This window comes from Argopecten irradians, chromosome 12 (genome assembly GCF_041381155.1).
Source record: "Argopecten irradians isolate NY chromosome 12, Ai_NY, whole genome shotgun sequence".
Taxonomy (NCBI): Eukaryota; Metazoa; Mollusca; class Bivalvia; order Pectinida; family Pectinidae; genus Argopecten; species Argopecten irradians.
In genome coordinates, this window is record NC_091145.1 from 40,453,963 (window position 1) to 40,475,091 (window position 21,129).

A 21,129-nucleotide genomic window follows, 5' to 3' on the forward strand; every position below is an offset into this window, starting at 1 on the left:
TTTATCTTACTGACGATCCTTGAAGGACATTGTAACTGGTTTATCTTACTGACGATCCTTGAAGGTCATTGTAACAGGTTTATCTTACTGACGATCCTTGAAGGTCATTGTAACAGTTTATCTTACTGACGATCCTTGAAGGTCATTGTAACTGGTTTATCTTACTGACGATCCTTGAAGGTCATTGTAACTGGTTTATCTTACTGACGATCCTTGAAGGACATTGTAACGGTTTATCTTACTGACGATCCTTGAAGGTCATTGTAACAGGTTTATCTTACTGACGATCCTTGAAGGACATTGTAACAGGTTTATCTTACTGACGATCCTTGAAGGTCATTGTAACTGGTTTATCTTACTGACGATCCTTGAAGGTCATTGTAACAGTTTATCTTACTGACGATCCTTGAAGGACATTGTAACTAGGTTTATCTTACTGACGATCCTTGAAGGTCATTGTAACAGGTTTATCTTACTGACGATCCTTGAAGGACATTGTAACTGGTTTATCTTACTGACGATCCTTGAAGGACATTGTAACAGGTTTATCTTACTGACGATCCTTGAAGGACATTGTAACAGTTTATCTTACTGACGATCCTTGAAGGTCATTGTAACTGGTTTATCTTACTGACGATCCTTGAAGGTCATTGTAACTGGTTTATCTTACTGACGATCCTTGAAGGACATTGTAACAGGTTTATCTTACTGACGATCCTTGAAGGACATTGTAACAGTTTATCTTACTGACGATCCTTGAAGGACATTGTAACGGTTTATCTTACTGACGATCCTTGAAGGACATTGTAACAGGTTTATCTTACTGACGATCCTTGAAGGACATTGTAAACGTTTATCTTACTGACGATCCTTGAAGGACATTGTAACTGGTTTATCTTACTGACGATCCTTGAAGGACATTGTAACAGGTTTATCTTACTGACGATCCTTGAAGGACATTGTAACTGGTTTATCTTACTGACGATCCTTGAAGGACATTGTAACTGGTTTATCTTACTGACGATCCTTGAAGGACATTGTAACTGGTTTATCTTACTGACGATCCTTGAAGGACATTGTAACTGGTTTATCTTACTGACGATCCTTGAAGGACATTGTAACGGTTTATCTTACTGACGATCCTTGAAGGACATTGTAACAGTTTATCTTACTGACGATCCTTGAAGGACATTGTAACAGTTTATCTTACTGACGATCCTTGAAGGACATTGTAACCAGTTTATCTTACTGACGATCCTTGAAGGTCATTGTAACTGGTTTATCTTACTGACGATCCTTGAAGGACATTGTAACTGGTTTATCTTACTGACGATCCTTGAAGGACATTGTAACAGTTTATCTTACTGACGATCCTTGAAGGTCATTGTAACAGGTTTATCTTACTGACGATCCTTGAAGGACATTGTAACAGGTTTATCTTACTGACGATCCTTGAAGGACATTGTAACAGGTTTATCTTACTGACGATCCTTGAAGGACATTGTAACAGGTTTATCTTACTGACGATCCTTGAAGGACATTGTAACAGGTTTATCTTACTGACGATCCTTGAAGGACATTGTAACAGGTTTATCTTACTGACGATCCTTGAAGGTCATTGTAACAGGTTTATCTTACTGACGATCCTTGAAGGACATTGTAACAGTTTATCTTACTGACGATCCTTGAAGGTCATTGTAACAGGTTTATCTTACTGACGATCCTTGAAGGACATTGTAACAGTTTATCTTACTGACGATCCTTGAAGGACATTGTAACTGGTTTATCTTACTGACGATCCTTGAAGGACATTGTAACAGGTTTATCTTACTGACGATCCTTGAAGGACATTGTAACAGGTTTATCTTACTGACGATCCTTGAAGGTCATTGTAACTGGTTTATCTTACTGACGATCCTTGAAGGACATTGTAACAGGTTTATCTTACTGACGATCCTTGAAGGACATTGTAACAGGTTTATCTTACTGACGATCCTTGAAGGACATTGTAACAGTTTATCTTACTGACGATCCTTGAAGGACATTGTAACAGGTTTATCTTACTGACGATCCTTACTTGAAGGTCATTGTAACAGGTTTATCTTACTGACGATCCTTGAAGGTCATTGTAACAGGTTTATCTTACTGACGATCCTTGAAGGACATTGTAACAGGTTTATCTTACTGACGATCCTTGAAGGTCATTGTAACAGGTTTATCTTACTGACGATACTTGAAGGACATTGTAACCAGTTTATCTTACTGACGATCCTTGAAGGTCATTGTAACGGTTTATCTTACTGACGATCCTTGAAGGACATTGTAACCAGTTTATCTTACTGACGATCCTTGAAGGTCATTGTAACTGGTTTATCTTACTGACGATCCTTGAAGGACATTGTAACTGGTTTATCTTACTGACGATCCTTGAAGGACATTGTAAACAGTTTATCTTACTGACGATCCTTGAAGGTCATTGTAACTGGTTTATCTTACTGACGATCCTTGAAGGACATTGTAACCGGTTTATCTTACTGACGATCCTTGAAGGACATTGTAACGGTTTATCTTACTGACGATCCTTGAAGGTCATTGTAACGGTTTATCTTACTGACGATCCTTGAAGGTCATTGTAACAGTTTATCTTACTGACGATCCTTGAAGGACATTGTAACTGGTTTATCTTACTGACGATCCTTGAAGGACATTGTAACCAGTTTATCTTACTGACGATCCTTGAAGGACATTGTAACAGTTTATCTTACTGACGATCCTTGAAGGACATTGTAACAGGTTTATCTTACTGACGATCCTTGAAGGACATTGTAACTGGTTTATCTTACTGACGATCCTTGAAGGACATTGTAACAGGTTTATCTTACTGACGATCCTTGAAGGACATTGTAACTGGTTTATCTTACTGACGATCCTTGAAGGTCATTGTAACTGGTTTATCTTACTGACGATCCTTGAAGGTCATTGTAACTGGTTTATCTTACTGACGATCCTTGAAGGACATTGTAACGGTTTATCTTACTGACGATCCTTGAAGGACATTGTAACCAGTTTATCTTACTGACGATCCTTGAAGGACATTGTAACAGTTTATCTTACTGACGATCCTTGAAGGACATTGTAACTGGTTTATCTTACTGACGATCCTTGAAGGACATTGTAACCAGTTTATCTTACTGACGATCCTTGAAGGACATTGTAACAGTTTATCTTACTGACGATCCTTGAAGGACATTGTAACTGGTTTATCTTACTGACGATCCTTGAAGGTCATTGTAACAGGTTTATCTTACTGACGATCCTTGAAGGACATTGTAACAGGTTTATCTTACTGACGATCCTTGAAGGACATTGTAACTGGTTTATCTTACTGACGATCCTTGAAGGTCATTGTAACTGGTTTATCTTACTGACGATCCTTGAAGGACATTGTAACAGGTTTATCTTACTGACGATCCTTGAAGGTCATTGTAAACTGGTTTATCTTACTGACGATCCTTGAAGGACATTGTAACAGGTTTATCTTACTGACGATCCTTGAAGGACATTGTAACTGGTTTATCTTACTGACGAATCCTTGAAGGACATTGTAACAGGTTTATCTTACTGACGATCCTTGAAGGACATTGTAACTGGTTTATCTTACTGACGATCCTTGAAGGACATTGTAACAGGTTTATCTTACTGACGATCCTTGAAGGACATTGTAATCTATGGTTTATCTTACTTGACGATCCTTGAAGGACATTGTAACTGGTTTATCTTACTGACGATCCTTGAAGGACATTGTAACAGGTTTATCTTACTGACGATCCTTGAAGGTCATTGTAACAGGTTTATCTTACTGACGATCCTTGAAGGACATTGTAACAGGTTTATCTTACTGACGATCCTTGAAGGACATTGTAACTGGTTTATCTTACTGACGATCCTTGAAGGTCATTGTAACTGGTTTATCTTACTGACGATCCTTGAAGGACATTGTAACAGGTTTATCTTACTGACGATCCTTGAAGGACATTGTAACTGGTTTATCTTACTGACGATCCTTGAAGGACATTGTAACTGGTTTATCTTACTGACGATCCTTGAAGGTCATTGTAACAGGTTTATCTTACTGACGATCCTTGAAGGACATTGTAACAGGTTTATCTTACTGACGATCCTTGAAGGTCATTGTAACCAGTTTATCTTACTGACGATCCTTGAAGGACATTGTAACTGGTTTATCTTACTGACGATCCTTGAAGGACATTGTAACTGGTTTATCTTACTGACGATCCTTGAAGGACATTGTAACTGTTTTATCTTACTGACGATCCTTGAAGGTCATTGTAACTGGTTTATCTTACTGACGATCCTTGAAGGACATTGTAACAGGTTTATCTTACTGACGATCCTTGAAGGACATTGTAACAGGTTTATCTTACTGACGATCCTTGAAGGTCATTGTAACAGGTTTATCTTACTGACGATCCTTGAAGGACATTGTAACAGGTTTATCTTACTGACGATCCTTGAAGGTTGTAACAGTTTTTTACGATCTAAGGACATTGTAACAGGTTTATCTGGTACCATAAGCATCTGGAATTTCTGTTCCAATTCGTCCCCCTCCCAACCAATGGTGAATCTCTGAAGCAGTTTGGATAATAACACGTACATCTCCTGCTCTGCAAATCGTCTCCCTGCAAAGTTGAACATTAATTGAATTTTTAAATATCAATCAAACAAGGCACAGTAATGCAATATCCCCCGCACCCTGCAGTAGTATATATTTTTCCCTGAATCTGCAGAAGTAAAAATTTTTTCCATGACCCTGCAGTAGTATATATTTTTTCCCTCAATCTGCAGAAGTATAAATTTTTTCCATGACCCTGCAGTAGTATATATTTTTTCCCTGAATCTGCAGAAGCATAAATTCTTTCCATGACCCTGCAGTAGTATATATTTTTTCCCTGAATCTGCAGAAGTATATGTTTTTTCCTTGACCCTGCAGTAGTAAATGTATATTTTTTCCCTACACCCTGCAGAAGTATATATTTTTAGATACAATTTATGAGTGTTTCATGGTTGTTTGTTGTCTATCTAGAAGAGATTGATGTTGTCCTAGATCAGATTTGAACATGCGTCTGTAGTAACAGAGAAATTTCAATATCCCCAATAGTAAAAGGCACAACTAGGGCACTAGCCTGATATATACAGAAAGTGTCTTGGAGTTAAGTCGAACAGGCTGGAAAAGTATCTCAGACAGACGGAGAGTTTAATTCAATATACAAATATTTACAATATTGAATAACTACCTGCACACATCCTTGGTCCGTGACCAAATGGGGTGAGTAAATAGGGATGGATGTTCAGAGCTGATCCGTCTCTCAACCATCGCTCGGGTTTGAACTGCTCTGGATCAGAGAAATGTTCTGGTGACCGGAACATCACATAAGGAACTAACTCCACAATTGTCTGAAGATTGAATAACACAATTGTTAATGCATTTTTTTATATCACCAGTTGTCAAGAGTCGATTTTCATCGAATCAGCTTGAAAGATTTCTAAATGTTCTTTAAATTACATACATATACAGTATATTTTTTTTTATTTATACATTTATTGTATTACATTTTTCTCAACAATTATAATCTATACATATAACTTCCACAGTGATATCATAATCTAGACAATTTTTAAATGGAACAGACATTCAAATAATGATTTTAAATCCTTAATCTACCAGTATTAATGACATGCGATTGTGAAAAAACCACTTTCAACATTTTCATTTCAGTCCCATAGTTACAACTGTTGAATTTGGCCAGTGAAGTTATTTCCAGGACAGTCAATTAAAACAGCACATCTTCTATGTCCCAGCAGACAGCTGATTTACCCCAGTAGACACCTGGTAACTATCTTACCCCAGTAAACCTGGTGTAATATCTTACTCCAGTAGACACCTGGTAACTATCTTACCCCAGTAGACACCCGGTAACTATCTTACCCCAGTAGACACCTGGTAATCTTACCCCAGTAGACACCTGGTAACTATCTTACCCCAGTGGACACCTGGTAACTATCTTACCCCAGTAGACACCTAGTAATTATCTTACCCCAGTAGACACCTGATAGTTATTATCTTACCCCAGTAGACACCTGTAATATCTTACCCAGTAGACACCTGGTAATATCTTACCCCCAGTAGACACCTGGTAACTATCTTACCCCAGTAGACACCTGGTAACTATCTTACCCCAGTAGACACCTGGTAACTATCTTACCCCAGTAGACACCTGGTAACTATCTTACCCCAGTAGACACCTGGTAACTATCTTACCCCAGTAGACACCTGGTAACTATCTTACCCCAGTAGACACCTGGTAATTATCTTACCCCAGTAGACACCTGGTAATTATCTTACCCCAGTAGACACCTGGTAATTATCTTACCCCAGTAGACACCTGGTAAGTATCTTACCCCCAGTAGACACATTGTAATTATCTTACCCCAGTAGACACCTAGTAGTTATCTTACCCCAGTAGACACCTGGTAAACTATCTTACCCCAGTAGACACCTGGTATACTATCTAACTATCTTACCCCAGTAGACACCTGGTAACTATCTTACCCCAGTAGACACCTGGTAACTATCTTACCCCAGTAGACACCTGGTAAACTATCTTACCCAGTAGACACCTGGTAATTATCTTACCCCAGTAGACACCTGGTAATTATCTTACCCCAGTAGACACCTGGTAATTATCTTACCCCAGTAGACACCTGGTAACTATCTTACCCCAGTAGACACATTGTAATTATCTTACCCCAGTAGACACCTGGTAATTATCTTACCCCAGTAGACATCTGGTAATTATCTTACCCCAGTAGACACATTGTAATTATCTTACCCCAGTAGACACCTGGTGACCATCTTACCCCAGTAGACACCTGGTAAATATCTTACCCCAGTACACACCTGGTAACTATCTTACCCCAGTAGACACATTGTAATTATCTTACCCCAGTAGACACCTGGTAATTATCTTACCCCAGTAGACATCTGGTAATTATCTTACCCCAGTAGACACCTGGTAATTATCTTACCCCAGCAGGCACCTGGTAGCCTCCCACTACCAAGTTCTTTTGTGGAATTCTTTTGATATCCAGACCAATAGGATAGAGTCTGTAAATATAGGCAAACTCAATGTATTCACAAAAGCTATTACAAATATGAAATATCTTCACAATAGCCTCTATTTCATTTAAGAAATTTAAGTCTTTTTCCTCTGTAGACCTGACAATTGATCATCTAAGTTCGATATTACTTTGTACTGTTCTTTATTTACTACAACTTTGTGGTAGATTAGAGCTACGGTGGTTTACCTTGAGGATTCCTTGACACAAGCCTTTAAGTAGGGCAGACGTGCAACCATATCCGGTGTGATTGTCTCTCCCTGAGGGATGACTCGACACACCTCCTCGAACGCCAACTGCTGGGCTGTAGGGTTCTTAGCCAAGCAATACAGTGCAAAGATTATCGCTGGCACAGTCTGCAAAAGTAAAGTTGTTAGTGCAAAGATCATCGCCGACACAGTCTGCAAAAGTAAAGTTTTTAGTGCAAAGATCATCGCCGACACATTCTGCAAAATTAAAGTTTCAATGTTGTAACCATGTGTTCAATAAAAAGTAGTTCTAGAAATGCTTCTATAATTCTAGTTCTGTAAATTCCTGTGTAAATTAAGTTCTATAAATCCTTGTAGAAATCTAGTTTTACAAATTCTTGTATAAGTCTAGTTCAATAAATTGCCCTATCAATACAATTCAATAATATACAATTATAGCATTTTTATGAGGTCGATGCATGTTTTTATTGAACAAAGAAAAATTTATTAACCGAGAACGTAGTCCGAGGTTGATAATTTTTCTTTGGTCAATAAAAATATGCATCGACCAAATTCAAAATGCTGCAATTGTTTTATCATTTTACTTGGTTTTCTTTACATGCAGTCAAGGATTTAAAAGCATCACCTACTTCCTTAATGCAATACATAAAAACGCATATATGTGACAGTTTAGCGTGAACATCTACATAGATTTTCAGTTAAATATATATTATACATATATATATATCCAAAATGATTGTACCAATGATCCGAGGATTTAAATACAGTTTTCTTATTAGTTCTGATTTCCATATACGATGTAGAAGATGGAGAATGCATCATCAAACCCATACTGTAAATGTCTAAATACACAAATATATACAAGCACCGCTGGTATCGTTCCATCTTTGTATTTGCAGTTCTGACGTTGTTTGAAATGTTTCATTTCACTTCTACAGACAGAGAGGCAAACCTGCAGCTGTGTCTGCCTATCATTCTCAGTGTTTGACAAAAATGTGTGTCCAACAAAACCAATATCTTAAAAACGATTTAACTATCAACTTTATATAATGCATTTCCCATTCAAACTTAACATTTAAATGACTTCAACGCTTTAATGCACTTGTCTGGGAATTCCTGATCTATTAACAGAGAGATCGGTCAATCAACTTTTTTCAATCCACTTTTACCAGTCAATCATTGTTTTATAGGGGGTCACGTGGTGTACCACATCCAATGAGATTGGCGGAAAAACCAAGAAAAATAATGAATTCCTGTATAAATTGATATAAATTCCTTTATAAATCTAGTACTATCATTGCCTGTATGAAGCTTGTTATCAAAAATTGTTATATAAATTGAATTATATAAATCCCTGTATAATTCTTGTTCTACAAATTATTTTATATATAATATTCAATAAATTCCTGTATAAATTAAGTTCTATTGATCATATTCATGTATTAATCTAGTTTCTATATAAATCTAGTTCTATATATTGATTATATTCATGTATTTATCTATTTCTATAAATTTAGTGCCATAAATTCCTGCATAAATCTAGTTCTATATATTGATTATATTCATGTATTTATCTATTTCTATAAATTTAGTGCCATAAATTCCTGTATAAATCTAGTTCTATAAATGTCATTACTGTGTTCAGTCCATCTCCAAACAAGGACAGAGTGATAATGCTGATATCCTTGTAGCTAAGTTCCTTCCTGCTGAGAAGGTAGGCCAGAAAGTTGTATTTGGTCTCATCCATCTCGCCACTGGCCACCAAATCATCTATCCTTTTTGTGGTCTCGTCCACCATCTTCTGACCATTCCTGAAAAAAATATAGATTGATTTTACAGGTAATTGATATGCAATGCAAACAAGCAGAAACAATGACAATACACAGGTAAAAACAAAGCAAACAAATCAAAATTAACTTAATATCACAATTATGATCTAAGAAATTTAAAAAATGACTAATATACAGAAAATCTAAGGAGATCACTTTTAACTATTTAAGAAAATTGTTTTTTGTATATATTTGTACTGATACTGTAATTTCATTGTTTTTTCATACAATTATAGTAATACTGTTATTTCACTGGAAAGTCTAGTTACAGGAAAAAGAAATCTTCGGCCTCAACAAGCTTTTTCCATTTAGGTGTGGTGAACAGTGTGTGAAAAGGCACAGAAAATGTGATCTTGGTGGAGAGATCAAAGATATCATTGTTAGCATTTATCATCTTCTCAGTCCAAGATCCTGATTCTGCTCCAAAACACCCAAGTCTTGTCTCAAAACAGGTGCTGCCCGATGCTGAAAGGACAAAACAATTCTAACTGAAGGATTCATTATAAAAGACAGCCTAGCCTCACTATGGTGATAATTTTACCAATTGACAAAAATTCAATGTCTGACCAGTAACTGTTTTCTTAACTTTAAAGTTTAACATATTTTTCTAGTGCACATTGTAACTCTCTTAATATACCGCTGATCAGTTTCCAATATCAAGAATTTAAGATATTTTGATGACAGGTTTCTATAGATTATTTTTCAGTAAAGAAAGTCAATGCCAATATAGCAGCAAGGTAAAGTCTTATGAATAATATCTGATAGCTAGGATTGCTGGTTTAATTTTTCAAAAGATTGATTGTATTTACATGTGACAAGGACAACAGAGTGTGCCTATATATTAGTTCTCCCCAGGAATGTACTAACTCTAAGATGGTTTTCTAAACAGGAAAATATGCAAACTAAAACTGCAAATTTTTTCTCTAAACTCACTTACATTCCAGATTCCACTTTGCAAGTTCCTTTCTAAAGTTGTGTACATGTCCGTTCTCGTCCCTCAGACTGTTGCTAACCATGCTGACGAATTCTTCTGCGACCTGTTGAACATTTGGGAGGTACACAGTTACCTCCTTTGGTCTCATCATCATCTGCTGTACGGCACTCCTTAGTCTATACCACTCGTTACCATTCCTACACACAATTAACACCAAATTCACATAATATTTTCAACTTTTTGTTGTATATTTTAAGCTCTTTCAGTTTCTGAAACACCAAACAATGAATTAGCTTCTAAATATCAAGGTATGGTACCGTACTTGTAATTCCGCTCCACTACGATGCTTTACGATAGGCTCCAATACAAGATCTAACAACACTTCATTTGGGGTCACCTCAGCATGACCCCTGTGGTGAACCAATCAGCGTCACACCAACAGAACATTTGGTGTACCGTAGTTGATTTTCTCTATAGCAAACACTGATGGCTAACATGTTCCGCTTGTAGGCCAAGGGTCATGCTGAGGTGACCATGAACAGGGATTTGTTAGATCTTGTACTGGAGCGTATCGTAGAGCATCGTAGTGGAGTGGAATTACAAGTCTAATTTTAATTAGATTGAATCCTGGTTATCAATAATGTAAAAATCAATTCCAGTTGTTAAGGAAAACAGAAAATCCAACACCAAAACCTAACCTTAAATGATTTACAGTGGAACTTGGTTGTATTCTTCTGAGGTTTCAGTCCCGTTGAAGTCTCGCTTCGACAAAGATCAAAGAAGTTATGAGATTTTCAAATATATTTTATCTATATCTGCAGTAAGTTGCCTAAATGCAAATTTTGTCAAAAAATTACATTTCTATTTTTTTTATTTGTTTTTAGATTTTTTTATACAGGGATTTTAAGAAATGGCCCATTTGGCGGCCATTTTGAAATTGTGTCTTTTTCCTCTTTGAGTAGAGCCATAGTTAAACCATTTTTTACCGAAACTGTTTTTACTTACCAGGTAAATCATCACTGCACCAGCATTTTTAGCTGTATTGAGCTAATTTTTGCTGTTAATCCTTACTAGGTTCGTGGTTAATAAAATATTCAGCATTATTGCGTGAAGTGATACGCTTTTGTCACTTTATTTTTACATTTAATGGTATTTTGAGCACACTGACCTCCCATTTTTCTGGCAATTTAATTCCTACACACTATTATATACCAAATTCACAAATATTTTCATTTGCTTCAATATCTTTAAAAATTCTCATGTTTCTGAAACAAAAAATTTTTAGCAATTGGTATCCCCCATTGTGACAATTGTAATTCTCAAATACAAGATCACATCAAACTTACAAATTTTTTTTTCTCCTCAGCATGACCCCTGTGATGAAATTGATGGTATGAACTTATTGGAAATTTGGTGTACCGTTGTTATCTGTATCAGAAACAAAAGTCATGTTCCAGAAATTGTAGGCCAAATTGGGCCCACCAAAAATGATCAATGGGATTTGTTAGGGTTGTACAATGGAAAGAGCGATCTTTGAGCATTTTGGATTTAAACTCTAATTTTAAAACACTTTGAATCCTGGTTTCAAATGTTTGAAAAGATCTCCTTTCGACAAATGCCAAGTGGAACTTGGTTGTATATGAAATCCCGTTGATTTGTCAAAATATTAATCTATATTACATTTGCCTAAATGCAAATTTTTGTCAAAAAATTACATTTTATTTATTTTTTTTTAGATTTTTTTATACACAGGGATTTTAAGAAATGGCCCATTTGGCGGCCATTTTAAAATTGTGTCTTTTTCCTCTTTTGAGTAGAGCCATAGTTTAAAACCATTTTTTTACCGAAATTGTTTTTACTTACCAGGTAAATCATCACTGCACCAGCATTTTTTAGCTGTATCGAGCTAATTTTTGCTGTTAATCTTTACTAGGTTCGTGGTTAATAAAATATTGAGCATTATTGCGTGAAGTGATACGCTTTTGTCACTTTATTTTTTACATTTAATGGTATTTTGAGCACACTGACCCCCCATTTTTCTGCCTAATTTAGAAAGAACAACCCATTCCCTACTGATATGCAAAATATTAACAAAAGTTTAATACCACAACTGTTTCTATAAAGGGTTAAATTTGGCAAAAATGGCTGAAAATGGTGTTTATTTTGTAGGCTCAAAATTAAGGAGTAGGATAAGCAAAATGTTGTTATTCTGAGAAAAAATATGAGTCTTATTAATCAAAACTTATATATTTTTAAAGAAGAACTACAGGACGATAATAAATTCTTCCCTACATATCAAACATCTCGTAAGGAAATTAGGCTTTAAACTCTTGTGTATATGGTCAAAAACCGCAAATATCCATAAAAATCTAAGAGTTTTGTCAACTTGGTATCTTTGATGACAATAGCTCAAAAACAAGCACACCGACATATGTTTTTTTTTTTTTCCTCCATTTTCTTGTATGGTATGAACTCCCAATTTCCAAAAATCTATATGAGAAAATAAAGTTTAATACAAGAAAATTTTGACATCTCAGAGAGTGTAGCATCCTTAATACGAACTCAAAGGGTCCAAGATAAAACTTCGGGCTATCCAAGAGTTCGAATAAAGCAGGGTTTTCAAGTCTGATGACAATCTCTTTACATATATAAATTCTAGTAGTTTTCCGTGTTGTAAAACGATATGTAAGAAAGGAAGGTGTCAAAATCATTGATGGTGGTTGCAAAATTATAACAACGAAGCCGATTATCATGTAAATAAAATTTTGATTCATCAGCTGCAGTAACAACAAATTTTTCACGCACAGTATAAATAACATACAAAACTTACTTAGGAAGATATACAGAACGTAAATCTGCGCATGTCAACTCAAATGATAGTGGCTGGTGAACAGCATAAAGTCTATTTTGCTGAGTAAAAAGTTCAAAGCATATCAACATTGTTCACACCTAAAAAATTGTAATTGCTCTATAAAAACTGTGATCGTGTATAGAACCAAGTTGTGATTGCATTTGTCGTAACACAGTGCCAGGTTGCTAGCGTGATCCCACAATGCAAGTGATAGGCGGCCGAAAGCACCTGTTTTGTATCATGTTGCCATGTCTGTCGGGACCGTATTGTTTATGTAAGTAAATGTACATGTACTGCAACTTTGCAATTGATGATCGCTGATGACTGTTGAAACAATATAACTTAGGATAATTTTTTTAAACATTAACAGTTTTTTTTCTTTTTTTGTGGTCGGAAACTTTCCCCCCCCCCCCCCCTCGTTTTTGTAGTTGGAAACTGCTTTTTAAATGCCATTCTGCAGCAAATTTTTGAAAAAGAAACAGCATTTTCGGCGGTCTTTTTGTCAAAAAAATCTCACTTTGAGTTATTAACGAACATTTTATGTATGATTTGTTTTTCATTCTGACAAAACATTTAATTCTATAGTACTGGGAGACTTACGTGATTACCTTGGTTTAATCTTTTCTGATCTAATAATGGGAAGACCTACGTGTTAACCTTGGTTAATCTTTTCTGATCTATATATGGGAGACTTACGTGTTACCTAGGTTAATCTTTTACTGATCTATATGGGGAACTTTCCGTTTTACCCTTGGTTAATCTTTATCTGATCTATAATTGGAAACTACGTTGTTTACCTAGTTATTCTTTTATCTGAGCTATAAAGGGAGACTTACGTGTTACTTGGTTTAATCTTTTCTGATCTATAATGGGAGACTACGTGTTACCTTGGATAAAGTCTTTTTCTGATCTAAATGGTAGACTCTTACGTGTTACCTTGGTTAATCTCTTTGATTATAATGGGAGACTTACTTTTACCTTGGGTTAATCTTTTCTGATCTATTATGGGGAGATCTATAAAGGGAGACTTACGTGTTACCTTGGTTAATCTTTTCTGGTTAATGGGAGACTACGTGTTACCTTGGTTAATCTTTTCTGATCTATAATGGGAGACTTACGTGTTACCTTGGTTAATCTTTTCTGATCTATAATGGGAGACTTACGTGTTACCTTGGTTAATCTTTTCTGATCTATGGGAATGGGAGACTTTACGTGTTACCTTGGTTAATCTTTTCTGATCTATAATGGGAGAGACTTACGTGTTACCTTGGTTAATCTTTTCTGATCAATAATGGGAGACTTACGTGTTACCTTGGTTAATCTTTTCTGATCTATAATGGGAGACTTACGTGTTACCTTGGTTAATCTTTTCTGATCTACGTGTTACTTGGGATCTATAATGGAGACTTACGTGTTACCTTGGTTAATCTTTTCTGATCTATAATGGGAGACTTACGTGTTACCTTGGTTGTTAATCTTTCTGATCTATAATGGGAGACTTACGTGTTACCTTGGTTAATCTTTTCTGATCTATAATGGGAGACTTACGTGTTACCTTGGTTAATCTTTTCTGATCTATAATGGGAGACTTACGTGTTACCTTGGTTAATCTTTTCTGATCTATAATGGGAGACTTACGTGTTACCTTGGTTAATCTTTTCTGATCTATAATGGGAGACTTACGTGTTACCTTGGTTAATCTTTTCTGATCTATAATGGGAGACTTACGTGTTACCTTGGTTAATCTTTTCTGATCTATAATGGGAGACTTACGTGTTACCTTGGTTAATCTTTTCTGATCTATAATGGGAGACTTACGTGTTACCTTGGTTAATCTTTTCTGATCTATAATGGGAGACTTACGTGTTACCTTGGTTAATCTTTTCTGATCTATAATGGGAGACTTACGTGTTACCTTGGTTAATCTTTTCTGATCTATAATGGGAGACTTACGTGTTACCTTGGTTAATCTTTTCTGATCTATAATGGGAGACTTACGTGTTACCTTGGTTACTTTTCTGATCTATAATGGGAGACTTACGTGTTACCTTGGTTAATCTTTTCTGATCTATAATGGGAGACTTACGTGTTACCTTGGTTAATCTTTTCTGATCTATAATGGGAGACTTACGTGTTACCTTGGTTAATCTTTTCTGATCTATAATGGGAGACTTACGTGTTACCTTGGTTAATCTTTTCTGATCTATAATGGGAGACTTACGTGTTACCTTGGTTAATCTTTTCTGATCTATAATGGGAGACTTACGTGTTACCTTGGTTAATCTTTTCTGATCTATAATGGGAGACTTACGTGTTACCTTGGTTAATCTTTTCTGATCTATAATGGGAGACTTACGTGTTACCTTGGTTAATCTTTTCTGATCTATAATGGGAGACTTACGTGTTACCTTGGTTAATCTTTTCTGATCTATAATGGGAGACTTACGTGTTACCTTGGTTAATCTTTTCTGATCTATAATGGGAGACTTACGTGTTACCTTGGTTAATCTTTTCTGATCTATAATGGGAGACTTACGTGTTACCTTGGTTAATCTTTTCTGATCTATAATGGGAGACTTACGTGTTACCTTGGTTAATCTTTTCTGATCTATAATGGGAGACTTACGTGTTACCTTGGTTAATCTTTTCTGATCTATAATGGGAGACTTTCGGTTACCTTGGATTTTGATCATAAGGATTAGTGTTACCTTGGTTAATCTTTTCTGATCTATAATGGGAGACTTACGTGTTACCTTGGTTAATCTTTTCTGATCTATAATGGGAGACTTACGTGTTACCTTGGTTAATCTTTTCTGATCTATAATGGGAGACTTACGTGTTACCTTGGTTAATCTTTTCTGATCTATAATGGGAGACTTACGTGTTACCTTGGTTAATCTTTTCTGATCTATAATGGGAGACTTACGTGTTACCTTGGTTAATCTTTTCTGATCTATAATGGGAGACTTACGTGTTACCTTGGTTAATCTTTTCTGATCTATAATGGGAGACTTACGTGTTACCTTGGTTAATCTTTTCTGATCTATAATGGGAGACTTACGTGTTACCTTGGTTAATCTTTTCTGATCTATAATGGGAGACTTACGTGTTACCTTGGTTAATCTTTTCTGATCTATAATGGGAGACTTACGTGTTACCTTGGTTAATCTTTTCTGATCTATAATGGGAGACTTACGTGTTACCTTGGTTAATCTTTTCTGATCTATAATGGGAGACTTACGTGTTACCTTGGTTAATCTTTTCTGATCTATAATGGGAGACTTACGTGTTACCTTGGTTAATCTTTTCTGATCTATAATGGGAGACTTACGTGTTACCTTGGTTAATCTTTTCTGATCTATAATGGGAGACTTACGTGTTACCTTGGTTAATCTTTTCTGATCTATAATGGGAGACTTACGTGTTACCTTGGTTAATCTTTTCTGATCTATAATGGGAGACTTACGTGTTACCTTGGTTAATCTTTTCTGATCTATAATGGGAGACTTACATGTTACCTTGGTTAATCTTTTCTGATCTATAATGGGAGACTTACGTGTTACCTTGGTTAATCTTTTCTGATCAATAATGGGAGACTTACGTGTTACCTTGGTTAATCTTTTCTGATCTATAATGGGAGACTTACGTGTTACCTTGGTTAATCTTTTCTGATCTATAATGGGAGACTTACGTGTTACCTTGGTTAATCTTTTCTGATCTATAATGGGAGACTTACGTGTTACCTTGGTTAATCTTTTCTGATCTATAATGGGAGACTTACGTGTTACCTTGGTTAATCTTTTCTGATCTATAATGGGAGACTTACGTGTTACCTTGGTTAATCTTTTCTGATCTATAATGGGAGACTTACGTGTTACCTTGGTTAATCTTTTCTGATCTATAATGGGAGACTTACGTGTTACCTTGGTTAATCTTTTCTGATCTATAATGGGAGACTTACGTGTTACCTTGGTTAATCTTTTCTGATCTATAATGGGAGACTTACATGTTACCTTGGTTAATCTTTTCTGATCTATAATGGGAGACTTACATGTTACCTTGGTTAATCTTTTCTGATCTATAATGGGAGACTTACGTGTTACCTTGGTTAATCTTTTCTGATCTATAATGGGAGACTTACGTGTTACCTTGGTTAATCTTTTCTGATCTATAATGGGAGACTTACGTGTTACCTTGGTTAATCTTTTCTGATCTATAATGGGAGACTTACGTGTTACCTTGGTTAATCTTTTCTGATCTATAATGGGAGACTTACGTGTTACCTTGGTTAATCTTTTCTGATCTATAATGGGAGACTTACGTGTTACCTTGGTTAATCTTTTCTGATCTATAATGGGAGACTTACGTGTTACCTTGGTTAATCTTTTCTGATCTATAATGGGAGACTTACGTGTTACCTTGGTTAATCTTTTCTGATCTATAATGGGAGACTTACGTGTTACCTTGGTTAATCTTTTCTGATCTATAATGGGAGACTTACGTGTTACCTTGGTTAATCTTTTCTGATCTATAATGGGAGACTTACGTGTTACCTTGGTTAATCTTTTCTGATCTATAATGGGAGACTTACGTGTTACCTTGGTTAATCTTTTCTGATCTATAATGGGAGACTTACGTGTTACCTTGGTTAATCTTTTCTGATCTATAATGGGAGACTTACATGTTACCTTGGTTAATCTTTTCTGATCTATAATGGGAGACTTACGTGTTACCTTGGTTAATCTTTTCTGATCTATAATGGGAGATTTACGTGTTACCTTGGTTAATCTTTTCTGATCTATAATGGGAGACTTACATGTTACCTTGGTTAATCTTTTCTGATCTATAATGGGAGACTTACGTGTTACCTTGGTTAATCTTTTCTGATCTATAATGGGAGACTTACGTGTTACCTTGGTTAATCTTTTCTGATCTATAATGGGAGACTTACGTGTTACCTTGGTTAATCTTTTCTGATCTATAATGGGAGACTTACGTGTTACCTTGGTTAATCTTTTCTGATCTATAATGGGAGACTTACGTGTTACCTTGGTTAATCTTTTCTGATCTATAATGGGACACTTACATGTTACCTTGGTTAATCTTTTCTGATCTATAATGGGAGACTTACGTGTTACCTTGGTTAATCTTTTCTGATCAATAATGGGAGACTTACGTGTTACCTTGGTTAATCTTTTCTGATCTATAATGGGAGACTTACGTGTTACCTTGGTTAATCTTTTCTGATCTATAATGGGAGACTTACGTGTTACCTTGGTTAATCTTTTCTGATCTATAATGGGAGACTTACGTGTTACCTTGGTTAATCTTTTCTGATCTATAATAGGAGACTTACATGTTACCTTGGTTAATCTTTTCTGATCTATAATGGGAGACTTACGTGTTACCTTGGTTAATCTTTTCTGATCAATAATGGGAGACTTACATGTTACCTTGGTTAATCTTTTCTGATCTATAATGGGAGATTTACATGTTACCTTGGTTAATCTTTTCTGATCTATAAAGGGAGACTTACGTGTTACCAAGGCCTGGGGACATATTTTTCTGGCTCCTATACAATCTTGTGGTGTCTAAAAGTGGAGCCACATGTGGTATCTTCCCCTCATTCTGGTAAACAATTTTAACATAGTCTGGATCAAACAATCGGACGGCAGTTACACCAGCTATTGTTTCTTTCATGATGGGACCATATTTTTGGTAACGGTCATGTAAGGAGCCTTGAAAGCGGTCTATGTTAAATTTGTGAAATGGCCCTGAAAAGGAAAAAAAGAAATATTAAAGGCTATTGGTGGCCAAGAAACTTAATTCCTATATACAATGTATAATGGTCATTGGTGACCCGGTTGTCAAATGGTAAACCATCCAACTTGTTTTTGTTTTTAGGGTGGCATGTGTAGCGGAAGTAGACTGAATAAAGCATTGGTAACCAGATAACTCAATTACTAGAGCACATTACTGTTTGGAGATTCTAAGGGTAGAACCCTGTCTGAACGCTACATTTTCTCTCTCCACCTTATCTCCGATTAAGTTATTTTAATTAATACATTCGAACAGATGTGGTAGTATAAAAAAGACCATAATATGAGGTCAAAATTTGAAAACCTAAAGACTATTTGATGGAATTGGTCATCATTCATAGTTGGTTTATATAATTACTAAGCATTGGACATATTAACCTCTGTATTGGTGCAGTGTTCCAAGGAAAGGTAGGCCTTTTGGTCCGGGGATCTCATTGAAGGGTTTGGCTTTATCGTAGACGCTATCGGTAGTTGGGGTTTCAACCTCATTGTAATTAACACTGATGGTTGAAGACCAGCGATATATTGTGTACTTTGATCTCCGACCTAGTGTGTTGCTCAAGCCATGTAAACGGGAGACAGAGAACATTGAAGATGCCATGACCACAAAATAATATTCCCCTCTTTGGGTCAGCGAACCGTTCTAACACATTTCAAGATATTGCATTTGAATTTTGGCATTTTGTTGTGGATACTTAAATATATCGTACGTCATCCTTCTTAGCGCAACAGGAAAACGAGTAAACAACAACTTCCGAACTAAAGTGGTCCACTTGGGATCTTACAGCTTCTATTTGTCACAAGCTCTTAGTTTCGTATTATGATGCACAATAATGAAAAAGTCGCGTGTGCTGTATTGATTAATTGAAGTCGTTTATTCTAATAAAGCGACATTTTTAAAATGAAAGTTCTCTTTTTTTCAAGTATTGATACAATTTTTTTTCTTTAGATACGAAACTATTTTGCAAGCACTTGTCTATTAAGTCACGTGATCATGATTAGGATTAGATTTCCCGGACAATGCGATAAACTGTTTCGGTGATGAGTTTTGGCCTTTCAATGTAGATGTATATAATTAATGGCTTTCGCGTTCATTAGTAACTTCTGCAAAATCGAAAATGACGCTCTGACCCAAGAATCGGATGTAAAGTCTTGAGAGAATTGTGAAAATTGCCACTTTCCCCCGTCAAACATGGCGGCGAGAAATGTCAAACAGGCTGCAGGGTTATACGACCCCGCGGAAAAACTACAGTCAAATACATTGAAGGTAAGCGCATAATTTAAATGTCACGATGAATATCTATTTAACGACCCTTTTAGACGTTAAATAATAACATGTTAATAATTTTTAACTTCGAAAACCCATCAATATCAAATGATTGTGCATCATGATGAGTGGCTTCATCTCCAATACACAACGTTCAGTTGCGGATGTTTTTTTGTACATCTTCTACGGACTTCATGAAGAGGTTAGGCCTACATACTTTTTGTAGATATGAGTGTTCTAAAAAATGGAAAAAAATGTTATAAATTGATTCTATCTGGAAGCCAAAAACACCAAATGAAGCTTCATGGTCAGCTTCATGGCTTCCAAAATTATTTACACCTACCAAATTTAGGCCAAATTTGTTATTAGCCTATGTTATTAGTAAGATTGTAGGAATAAATTTGCAATGTAAAGAAATGCAATACAACTGTTATGTAAACACCACCCAATACTAAACATTATGAAGAGCACAATGTATTCAGCATGCAGTTAATGAACTTTTGTACAGAAAGTTGTTTTTTGATTAATTTGCTTTTATGCAAACTGCAAATAATACACTTAAATGAATTTCATGTTTTGATTGTTTTAAATAAATGTTACATTATTTTTACATTATTGTCACATGAACCTAAATATGTAATTAAAAATCGTAATTATTAATCTCTAGGTTTATCTGATATACATTTGTGTGTATATATATATATATATGTATATGTATGTGATGACGAATGGCACATATTGATTTCCATGTGCAACTGATGTGTTATCAGTGCAGTAAACCTATACGATTAATCGTGTTCAGCATTGGTATTACTGTATTTAGTAGTCAAGCATGTATGATATGGCCCTGCAGGTAGGGCGTTAGAATTGTACCTGCTGCCCCTATTGCATGATCGTAAAAGGCGACTAAATTTAGGATCTTATCTTTTCTCTTCTTCCTAACTGACTTTATCTTTCCTAATGCCTCCCTTGGTACCGCCTCACTTTTGGCCTTGAGTTGAGCGCTCGCCCCTGTGAGGAAGG

At 35.8% G+C, this 21,129-nt stretch overlaps 2 protein-coding genes across 2 annotated transcripts in view; one reads left to right on the top strand and one right to left on the bottom strand.

Annotated features, from left to right (window-relative positions):
• The window catches only part of LOC138305103 (probable cytochrome P450 CYP44), a 29,736-nt gene extending 10,112 nt beyond the window's left edge, over positions 1-19,624 (bottom strand). The window contains exons 1-9 of the mRNA XM_069245503.1: positions 19,218-19,624; positions 18,557-18,794; positions 10,173-10,366; positions 9,505-9,700; positions 9,043-9,217; positions 7,387-7,553; positions 7,108-7,186; positions 5,316-5,475; positions 4,524-4,700 (exon numbers count right to left, since the gene is read on the bottom strand). Of these exons, the coding sequence (XP_069101604.1) occupies positions 4,524-4,700; positions 5,316-5,475; positions 7,108-7,186; positions 7,387-7,553; positions 9,043-9,217; positions 9,505-9,700; positions 10,173-10,366; positions 18,557-18,794; positions 19,218-19,440 (1,609 nt within the window). The 5' untranslated portion in view covers positions 19,441-19,624. The remainder of the gene's footprint in view (positions 1-4,523; positions 4,701-5,315; positions 5,476-7,107; positions 7,187-7,386; positions 7,554-9,042; positions 9,218-9,504; positions 9,701-10,172; positions 10,367-18,556; positions 18,795-19,217) is intronic.
• Positions 19,625-19,827: 203 nt separating this feature from the next.
• The window catches only part of LOC138305104 (cortactin-binding protein 2-like), a 59,765-nt gene continuing 58,463 nt past the window's right edge, over positions 19,828-21,129 (top strand). The window contains exon 1 of the mRNA XM_069245504.1: positions 19,828-20,106. Coding sequence (XP_069101605.1) covers positions 20,032-20,106 — 75 coding nt within the window. The 5' untranslated portion in view covers positions 19,828-20,031. The remainder of the gene's footprint in view (positions 20,107-21,129) is intronic.